The following is a 10,607-nucleotide window of genomic DNA, read 5'->3' as shown; positions in this document are numbered from 1 at the left end:
CCGTCTGGAGGGAGGCGGGCCCGGGCCGCGGCGGTCGGGACTACAGCTCCCGGCGGGCCGCGGTCCCTCACACCGCCCCGCCTCCGACGGCCGCTCCCGCCGCGGCCCCTCTAGCCCGCGCCGCCCCCGACTCGGTGCCCCCCGGCGGCTCGCCTCCGCCGCGCCGCCCCGCTCGCTGGGCCTCCCGCAGCGGCGGCCCGGCAGGGGGCGCGCTTCCCGCCGTGGCGCGGCGGGGGCCGGTCTGGGCGGAGCGGCGGGATGGAGCCGCTGCTGGGCTGGCAGTTCGAGGACTCCCTGTTCGCCCCCAGCCGGGAGCGGGGTCCGGCCGGCGGAGTCGGGCCGGCCGGCGGAGCCAAGCACTGCGAGCCAGGCGTGAGGAGACGGGGGCTGCGGGCGGGGGCGGCCCAGGGGGCGGGCTGGGTAGGGCGGTGGCGGCCTCGGCCCTCCCTGAGGGGTTTGTGCTGTGCCCGTAGTGGTTCCGCGGCGGGGCGGACAGCGGGGAAGGCGACGGCGGGATAACGGCCAGCAAGTTCCGGGCGGACTGGGCCTACCGGCAGCGGGAGTTTGAGGTATTTCCAGGGCTCTCGCAGGGCCTGGGGGCCCGGTCGGTGGAAGTTGTGGGGATATAAAGGGGGGTGATCCCATAGTCCCCGGTGCGCGGAGTGAGTGTGTTGTGTTTGTGTATGTGTATGTGTATGCTGCGTCCAGCTCTGGAGCCCTCAGCGCAGGAAGGACATGGACCCCTGTTGGAGAGGGTCCAGAGGAGGGCCACAAAGATGATCAGAGGGATGGAGCATCTCTCCTGTGAGGACAGGATGAGAGAGTTGGGGTTGTTCAGCCTGGAGAAGAGAAGGCTCCGGGGAGACTTTATAGCAGCTTCCAGTACCTGAAGGCGGCCTACGGGAGAGATGGGGAGGGACTCTTTATCAGGGAGTGTAGCGACAGGACGAGGGGTAATGGGTTCAAAGTAGAAGAGGGGAGATTTAGATTACATATCAGGAAGAAGTTTTTCACTCTGAGGGTGGTGAGACACTGGAACAGGTTGCCCAGAGAAGCTGTGGATGCCCCATCCCTGGAAGTGTTCAAGACCAGGCTGGATGGGGCTTTGAGCAACCTGCTCTAGTGGGAGGTGCCCCTGCCCATGGCAAGGGGCTTGGAACTAGATGATCTTTAAGGTCCCTTCCAACCTAAACCATTGTATGATTGATATAAAAGCCTCCTGGCTGAGCCATAGCTAGAGTCTGGCGCAGTTATGTCCAGCTTGATGGATCCTTGTTTGTGCTTAAAGCACAGCAGCCCTGTAGGCAGTCGCAGTGACCTGGTGAAGAGCCATCCTGCTGGCTGCACTGCCGTCAGGCCACAATGGGTACCCGTGTTCTGGCATCCTCCCCCAGCCAGATGTCATCTTTCCAGGAGTCAGTGTGAAGTCAATGTAAACTGGCCAAAAATGCTGCTCTGCACCCAGAGCTGATCCAGATCAGGCTTGCACATAGAATCATAGAATCATCTGGGTTGGAAAGGACCTTTAAGATCATTGAATCCAACCATCAATTTTAACACTGCCAAAACCACCTCTAAACCATGTCCCTAAGCACCATGTCTACTCATCTTTTAAATATCTCCAGGGATGGTATTTCCACCACTTCCCTGGGCAGCCTGTTCCAATGGTTGATAACCCTTTCAGTGAAGAAATTTTTCCTAATATCCAATCTAAACCTCCCCTGGCACAACTTGAGGCTGTTTCCTCTTGTGTTGTCCGAGTGGTTCAGTAGTGAGCAGAGCTTGTGTTTGTGGCCATGGAGGTCATGGTCAGCCGAGTTAAGTGTGTGGATTTCTCTGCTCCTGGGGATAATGCCATGTCCCACAAAGGCTGTCAGATAGGTGGCAAGCACCTGGCTGCTGCTCGCCTTTCTTGGAGCTCCCCCCGCTGTCAGGTGAAGGCTGACTGTAGTTGTCAGGCTCCTGACAGTTGGCTTATGAGCCTCATCATTAATTGTCCCGCCTCTCTGCTGCCTCTCCTCACTCTGCATGGCTGGTTGTGCCTTTGGGGTGCGTTTATGTTCCCTGTTTCTGTTCTGCCTGCTGTAGTCCTAGACCCTGTCCTCACTGCCTACTTCCCAAGCCGCGTTCCTGATTATCGATGCTCTCCTGCCTCGATAGCCCTAGTTGCAGGATCCAGTCTTTTGTTACATTTTTCCCTGGTTGAAATGAGCCACTTCTACCCTTGTTTCAACTCTAATAGCTTCTTGTTGCAGGCTATGGTTTGCATTATAGGCTCCTGATTTCAAAGCTGTTAGGCCAACTTCTGACTCCATCCCTTTCGCCTTGCCCATTGGATTTGTGGATCTTTTTGTACCTCAGTTGGCACTGACTTCTGCTTTTTAATGTTATTCCAGCACTACCGTTGCCTTGTCTATATCCGACAGATGCTTTCCAGTCTCAGCTGAGACGCCCTGAAGGGATTCATAAAAGTGTGCTGAGAGGAAAGATGCCTCAGGCTGTGGTCAGACGTGTCTGCTGACCCTCAGGAAGAGCAGATTGTCTGTGTGCTGTGGTGCCCTCTCAGGAGAGAATGACACCCCTTCAGATCTGCTAGTGGAACAGACAGTTGCTTCCTAACCGTTTTTTATCACAGTCATCCATGTTAAAAATATCTAGTCTTCAGTCTTATTGCTAACCTGGATCTCTGTGACAGAACCAGAACTAGACTGCACATAAAATTACAGACTTGAATGCACTGACCTTAGAAAGGGGGCTGGAAATAAGTAAATAGGGGCAGTAATCTCTTCACTCGTCATGAATACGTTTTTATGTCAGCCTAGGTCGCTTGATAGGAAGTGCCAAGGACAGCAGTGATCTAAGATGAGTCCATTTTTAGGATATAAATGACTGTAGAATCTGCTTGGGGTTTGTAATGCCTTGTCCTTGCCAGGTTATATCTCTTTGTCACATAACAGGGTCCTGCAACCATCCTCTGACCCGTTTTCACCAGTGGCTGCTGCACTCACTGGGCAGAGGGGAGACCCCTCTTTCGCTTGAGAAGGAATGGTGAGATTAACATCAGGGAAAAATATTTCAGCCATTTTGCTAGGAAGTACTTAGGGTATATCGCCTGGAAGCTCTTTCTGTTATAACCGTTCAAGTTTGCAAGGAATAATTAAATATTCATTTTGAGAGATGGGAGAATTAGCACTGCTATTTAGTCGTCTGGTCTGAGCACTTACACAAAGGGGGAGGAACCAAGATTCCAGTCTTAGCTTCACTGAATACTTAATTTAATGTATTTAAATGTTAATTGGAGTCCTGGTGAGTGCCCTGAGCGTTAAGCTACAGAAGTATTGCTCATTCTTGTCTTTTTCCTTTGCCCAATTAATATTTAATTATTTCATGCAAATTGGAACCATCCTACAGAAACGATGGAGATTCACCTTCCTTGTTATATTCTCCGACCTGCTGATTATTCATGTGAGGTGAGGTACCTGCAGGTTCAAACCTTCCCATGGAGAGTGTCACAAATTTGAAACAAGGTCCCCCAAGTTTAGGATGAGCACTCTGATCACTGAGTTGGCAGCTAGGGGAAAGATGCCTTGTGTCACGTATTGCCCAGGTCAGTAGATGATCCCTTCTGGATCAGGCCTGGTGGGGGAGAGGTAGACAGATGTGTGGTGAGTCCTGCCAGGGCTTAAACATCAGTTAGGACTGTGGTTGCTCATCCCCATGTAGACTTGGCTGTGTAGTACCCGGGCCCTCATCTGGGGAGTGGCATAGGTGGTACCTAAGTCCAGAGAAAGGAAAATGTGGACTTCAGCTCCTGAATTCCCTTCATGACTGTAGTCATAAACAAAACATGCTGTCAGGCTTGCTTTTAAGTGAAAATCTCTCACTGTTTTGTTTGGCTTTTCTTTTTGTCGACACTCCTAGAAAGCCCTGTGTGAATACTCAAACTGCTTACTACTCTTACCGGCCAGTAACATTGCAATGAGACGAGATGTCCAAGAGGGCCAGGCTCGGTGTTTATCTCGCCTAGGAAGGCACAAGGAGGCTTTGGATATTGCAGAAAAAATGGTAAATAATCCAATCTTTCTTTTAGGCTTTTAATATGAAAATATTGCCAGTAGTTCTTTTATATGGACCGTTTTCTGGAAAAATAATCCTTATATGTATAATCCTTCAGGATGTTCAGTGCTCAGAGTATTTGGTAAACAGAGGGTAACTGTCACTGCAGATATAATCACTCTTCAGAAATCAGAACACCCTGTACCACAATGAGCTCCCTGCGCAGGGAGGCTGGTAGTCCTGGAAGGGACTAAATATCATGCTCTGCCAGGCAGAATTAATGTAATGTAATAGGAATTATAAGAAAGGGGATAAATGAATGCTTAAATCTTTCCACTATAAAAGTGACGGTTCAAAACTCCCTTTTATTTCCATATACTCGCTGCCAAACTGCCACCAAGAAGAGTATCTAACCACAAATTGAGTTTTTCCCATAAAGGAAAAGGTCCAGAGGCTCTGAAGTCGGTAGAATATTACTGCTGCTGTTAATTTTTATATAAAAGGTGGTTATGCTACAAAGAAGGGCAGCTGTATAAAACTCTGAAGGCAAATAAACAAATGACAGCATTCGGGGCCTTCTCGCCTTTCAGACTGGGACAAGGCAGAGAGAGGGAGTGCTGTCAGCTTGGTCGTGCATGATCTGTATCACATTGTATCATTTAAAATTAAGAGCACAGTTTTGCACAATTTAAAAATTACCTTTAGTGATATTTGTGTTTCATTATTCAGGGAGACATTTTCTTAGGCTCTGAAGGATGATTCTGTTCTTCTCCTGTTTTTAATCTATTATCTTTTTGTTTCTAGAGAAACGGCGCTACTAACACAGATCACTTAACCACGGTTCTCAACCTGCGGTTTTCCATTTACCAGGGTCTGGAAGATGTAGAAAAAAAGATCACGTGTCTACAGCAACTGATCTGCTTACATCCCTTCAACCCGTGGTACTGGAAGTCACTCGCTGAAGCTTATATGAGCCTTGTACAGAGTTTGTTTCCACTAGTCATTCCAGAAACAAATGTAAATCAGTCCAAAGAGGTTACTGTAAGTGATAGTAGTTTCAAAACATCAAATGGAAGAGAGATTAATTTGCAGCCTCACAGATCAGATGGCCAGGAAGAAGGCCCTCAGCCCAGCCTTGCTACAGAAACAAAGAGGGAGAACGCGGTGACTTGTAGCAGTGGCCAAGCTGTAAAAGAATTCCTCTGCCCTTCGGAAGAACCGGAAAGGATGAACGAAGGCAAAAGCTCAGCCTCTGAGTCCTGGGAGCAGAACATGTTGAAGAAAGTTGGAATAAAGGCTTGTGCCTCATTTATTAGAGCAAGGTAACTGAACATAGTCTTAGAATAATGCTAACTTCTCCCAATCAAGAACAATGTAAAGCATATTTTTCTTAATATTTTCAGTTTACATTTTCAATTTAAATGTCTGTTTCAGTGTTGGCAACACTAACTTAGAAGCACCCTGCTATTCCTTCAGATCTAAAGAGCAAAATCCACTGGCATGGTAGCTGTGAACAGCCTAAATCTGAGTGGAAAGAGTAAACCAGTGTCATGCACTGTTGAGAAATAAAGCATTTTTTAATGACCTTATTATATGAATCTTTTTAAGTAATTAAATACAAAAGGGCTTGTTCTTCAACAAATGTTCCTGTTGGAGCTTGGCAATTTCCTGGTTTGGTATTAAGGTTGCAGCAGAGGAAGTGCCCCAAAGGGAAGGCTGGCCAGTCTTCCTTCTGCAACTGCCACCTGCCTTATTTCCTTGAAGCCTCGTGCTTGAGTGAAAATGTATTTTATAATAATACCCCCATCCTGCATAATGGATGAGGTTGAAAAATGAACTCTGTGACAGCTGATTGACAGGGCTGCATTAAAATGCTCTTTCCTTTTCTTCCCTCTCTTTCTAAAACTCTTGCACACAACAAAAATCCCCAAAACATAATCTTTCAAAGAGATAATTAGGAACTGGTTTTGTTAAAATTTTTTCCCCCTTAGATTTTTTTCCCCCTCGTATTTTTTTCCCCCTCTTACCTCTCAGTAATGTATTCCTCACTGAATGTATTTAAAGCCATTTTAGGAACTTCCACAAATATTTACAGAGAACACATTATAACTGCCCTATTAGAGCAAGATTTAAGAAATGTAAAAAAAGATAGTATCTTATAATTGTACTCAGATTAAGAGATGGTGACTTTAATTGGTACTTGGGAGAAGTTACTAGATTTAGTACTGATATTGAATATTAAAGCTACATTTATATTCAAATAATTTGTGTCGCTTGTGTCAGTGTGTATGGTTCAGCTTTGAGACAGTTGTAAGATGTGGGATTTCCTTGCTAGGCTGCAGAGTTTCACAATGTGTTATGTGGTTTATATTTTGAGATACACTTGTCCGGGCAAGCTTCTCCCTTCCCCAGGGCTTAGGCATTAAATAGGTTTTCTAGTATTTTCAGGTCTGTCGGATTTCAAGTGAGATGTGGATGTTGCATAAACATAGTGCAGGGTAAAGTGCACCTGGAAAAGAGATGTTAGTATTGCTTTTTGTAGGAAAAAGGGTTCTGTGTTAAAACATCATGAATAATAGACTCTTCTAGTTTTGATCACAAAAAAAAATAATTGGGAGAATGGTTTTGTTTCATTTTCATTGAGGTTTAATTCTTTCTTACATTATGTTGATGCAAATTTGGAAACAAAAACACTTTACAAATTAAAAATACTTTCAATTTTACTTTGAATTTCCCTGTCAAAACTTTACTGAATTTCAGAAGGGTTTGTTGGCTCAGCCTTGTAAATTTTTAGGTTTATAATGCTCAAATGAAAACTTTCATCTAACGTCTTAAGTCTTCTCTTCATAAAAATACACACCTTTATTATAACACCTGCTTCATTTAACTTCGTTAAATGTGATTTAAAAAATAAATTGTTCTTTATGTATAACTCTTGAATTAAACAGTTTCGGTAACAATACTGCTAAGTCCAGGGACAGGACAAAGGGCACCAGGCACAAACTGGACCATAAGAAGTTCCACCTAAACATGAGGAGGAACTTCTTTACTGTGAGGGTGGCAGAGCCCTGGAAGAAGCTGCCCAGAGAGGTGGTGGAGTCTCCGTCTCTGGAGACATTCAAACCCTGCCTGGACACGTTCCTGTGCAACCTGCTCTGGGTGGACCTGCTTTGGACCCCACCAGGGGGTTGGACTAGATGATCTCCAGAGGTCCCTTCCGACCCCATATCATTTTGTGATTCTGTGAAGTCCCAGCAGTCCTTTGGTTGAATATACTTAGGTATTTCCTCAGCTGACATGTTTTACAGTCCTTGTGTGAGGAGGACTCTGGAAACTGCCGTGGCTCTCTCTGGTCAAGCAGTTGGTGATGGGGTCCCTCATGATATGAAGCCACGTTGTCAGCACAACTTCTAACCTTCGTTGAATCACGGTGGTGACTTCTGGGGCACTGCATTGAACAGAAAACTGTGGTGAAAGGTTTTAGAAAATATGCCAGGGTTGGCCTATGTGGGGAGGATGTTTGATATTTGTCTAAAACCCCCAAATTTCTAGCTTTTCAGGTAACAAAGATAATTGCTGCCATGGGCAAAAATACGTTGCTGTCTGTTAGGACTTAATAGGGGTGTGGGACACCTGACGTACTGCAGTTAATGCTGCACACCTGAGCTTCACTTCTGAATTGGGTGATGAATACATGGAGAGAAAACCATTTGTGCAGAGCAACCAGAAGTACTTGGCGTGTTGTTCTTTCGAAAGTAATTCTCAGTACTTCCGTCACAGCACGGGTGTACCATACCCGTAGTAGATCGATAGGGATGTATTCATTTCTTTGCATTTTTTGCAGTTGGCAAAAGTCAGGAAGAAGAGGTGTTTTAAAGTATTGTATTTTGGTTGGTTTTAGGTTTGCTGACTTACTCTTTCACGAGCTGTGCCTTTCTTTAACTGCCTTTTTCATTTCAGGCTTTTACTTCAGCTTACCCAGTTGCAACAGTCGTCCTTTGCTCTAGAGAGTAACATAAAAAGTCAGAAAGAAATTGATGACAAAGTGGCTCGACTTGGTTTCAATGAAAACTCCTTGCTGCTGATGACCAAGGTAAGGGGATGTTTCACAGTGCGAGTTCTCAGGTGGACATCAGCTGGTTGAGGCGCCTGAGCCAGTTCAGGCACAAAGTCCTGTAAGTGTGACGCTCCCCTCAGCTAATTAACTGTGCCAGGAAGCAAGGTAAATTAGCAGGGGTGGGTTGCCCTGGTAGTATGTTACCCGGAACTGACAGTGATGCCTGAGTACTGCTGGCTTGTGTCATGCAGGTGTATCTCTGTTCTGCTGAGATTATCCTTCCAGGAAGGTTCAGGGTTGTTAAGTTTCTCATAGGACTTGTATTTGCAGATATATCATCGCTGTGTGTTTCTTGGCATGCAGATTTTATCTCAGGAATTTTAGATGCTACAACGTGAATCACAAGCATGAAATGGAAGTGGAGATTACTTTGGTGGCCACAGCAGTATTAAGCACTTCCAGAAAAAAAGTATTAAGTATTTTCAGAAAAAGCCAGAGACATCCTTTTACATTATTTCTTCATTCTGTTTTGATGTTTTAGTTTTGTTTAGTTTCATTTTAAAGAAATACAAAGGAGGAGAGTAACATTGAATTACTTTATTCATAGAAATTAAACACTGTTAGTGCTATTTATAGAGTTTCTGACTTTTATCTTAAGGAACGAAAGGAAGCCAGCGATATTCTAACTTTGCTGTCGGTATTAAAGCTTTAAGTTAGTGAAAGCCAAGCCGTTGCCGGGCTGGCAGGCAGTCTAGCGGGATTTCATCCATAAGAGGGCAGTAGCACGCAGACTATCTCAGGTTTTGAAAAAGTTGGGAAAAGAAAGTTCTCTCCTTGCTTCCCTCCGTCCGATACCCCCCAGGAGGAGGTCAGAGTGTTGGTGCTGTTGCAAGGTGAGCACTGAATGCAGAGCTGGTGCTGAGATTTCCGCTGCTGCTTGGAGAGTAAAAATCCCCCTGCAGGAGCGCAGCCAGAAGCCGGGTGGGGTTTGCAGCTGTGAAGCTTGGGCTCTCAGTTCTCCCAGCTTACTGCAGAGTGCAACAGGCAGACAGCTTGATCGTGACTTGGAAACTTCTCCTGGATGGCCTGTGGTTCATGTGTCAAGGCTTTTCTTGTAAAGCTCTGTTATTAATGTCATATTTGCTGTTTTCTCTGCAAGTTATTTTCTTGTTTCCCATCTTCTTTCTTACTCTGTTTGCAGGTTATGGGGCAGGATCTTATACCAGAAAAACTAAAAGAGGAATTTCAGGGTGAAGTAAAATGCATAGGCCCTTCAGCGCTGTCATCATTGGTAACTGCATCAGCCACGGAATTTGAAATCAAATGGTTCGGTAATCTCCAAGATGATTTATGTCGCTTTGACAGTCAATTCTATTCAGATATATATCCCACACCTTCGGTAACTTAAAGGTTTTGTTGTATTTATTCTCATATTTCCAAATGATTGTGAAATTATATATGCAATAAAGTTTCATATTATATTTTTTAAGAATTCTTATTGTATATCTTTTAAGAATATATATAAATCTCTGCATTTAAATTCTTAACATCTCATCATTTTCTTTGTTCACTTATTTGTTTGTATGTAAAGTAATAAGGAATCCAGTATAAAATCAAGCTTTCAGAGAGAGCTTTCCATCATAAACCTCACGGTGTTGTGATAGAAGCACCTGTGATTTTTTGGAGCCTACAGTGCCAGTGGGATGGAGGACTTCCTTTATGATGTCCAGTTTGAAAGTTTCTTGGTATCAAATTCTATGTTGTTGCATTTAGAGCCATGGAGTCAGCCATTTTCTTAATTCATTTTTTTTAATATTTCTTGATTAATTGACATGATAGTGATTTCCTGTTCAGAGCTGGATAGCTAGAAATCTTAAATATATTTATGCTGAGAATTTGTCAATGAGAATAATTCCATATGTTTTAGAAAATAAATCTAAATAGTAAATACTTTAACATAGAACCGGAAGGAGATTTTCTTTCTTCAAAGCTAAGTGGTTTTCGCAGGTGTAGAAGTAGCTGTAGTCTTGTCTTCAGTGTGCTTAGACGAGGGAGGAGAAAAACTGTCAATGTTGTTTATATGTACTGAAGAGTGTTTAGTCAGATCATATCCTTTGTAAAACCCTGCGAGGAGGAAGCTCTTTGCTGTGAAAACTGGCAGTGTTGTTTCTGCATCACACAGCTCCTTCTGTTGCGCTTTCAGTCGATAATGACACCACTTTGCTTCACTTTCGGAAGCATCGATGCTACGTGCTTGGGGCTTCTACAGGAAAAGGCAGAGATTATCCTGTAGTTTCTTTTGCTTGAAATAATTTACATTTGAGGCCAACGAGGTGAGCTCTTCCCCCATCTTCTCTTAAACTGTGAGAATCAAATTCTTTGTAGCTTTTTGTAAAAATGTTCTTTAACGGATATAGTTTAAAAACCAAGAATCTCTTAGACATAATTTGCTGTGGCTTTTCTTCATGTTTTCTGATGTTTTCTTTCTGAAGTA

At 44.4% G+C, this 10,607-nt stretch overlaps 1 protein-coding gene across 2 annotated transcripts; it reads left to right on the top strand.

Moving 5' to 3' along the window:
• Nucleotides 1–247: 247 nt before the first annotated feature.
• On the top strand, nucleotides 248–10,067 carry C3H8orf76 (chromosome 3 C8orf76 homolog). Of its 2 annotated transcripts, none has more exons than XM_074144836.1 (6): nucleotides 248–372; nucleotides 474–569; nucleotides 3,922–4,065; nucleotides 4,861–5,378; nucleotides 8,017–8,149; nucleotides 9,315–10,067. In XM_074144836.1, exons 1-6 carry the CDS (start codon nucleotides 259–261, stop codon nucleotides 9,519–9,521), a joined length of 1,212 nt encoding a protein of 403 aa, XP_074000937.1. In that variant the 5' UTR covers nucleotides 248–258; the 3' UTR covers nucleotides 9,522–10,067. The 2 variants fall into 2 exon arrangements, with proteins under 2 accessions (XP_074000937.1, XP_074000938.1); XM_074144837.1 differs by having other exon boundaries at nucleotides 254–372; nucleotides 4,927–5,378; nucleotides 9,315–9,666.
• The last annotated feature ends 540 nt before the right edge of the window (nucleotides 10,068–10,607 follow it).

The sequence above is a fragment of the Numenius arquata genome, chromosome 3, assembly GCF_964106895.1.
Source record: "Numenius arquata chromosome 3, bNumArq3.hap1.1, whole genome shotgun sequence".
NCBI lineage: Eukaryota > Metazoa > Chordata > Aves > Charadriiformes > Scolopacidae > Numenius > Numenius arquata.
The sequence above is the reverse complement of the archived record's forward strand: the minus strand, read 5'-3'. Positions and strand labels throughout refer to the sequence as shown.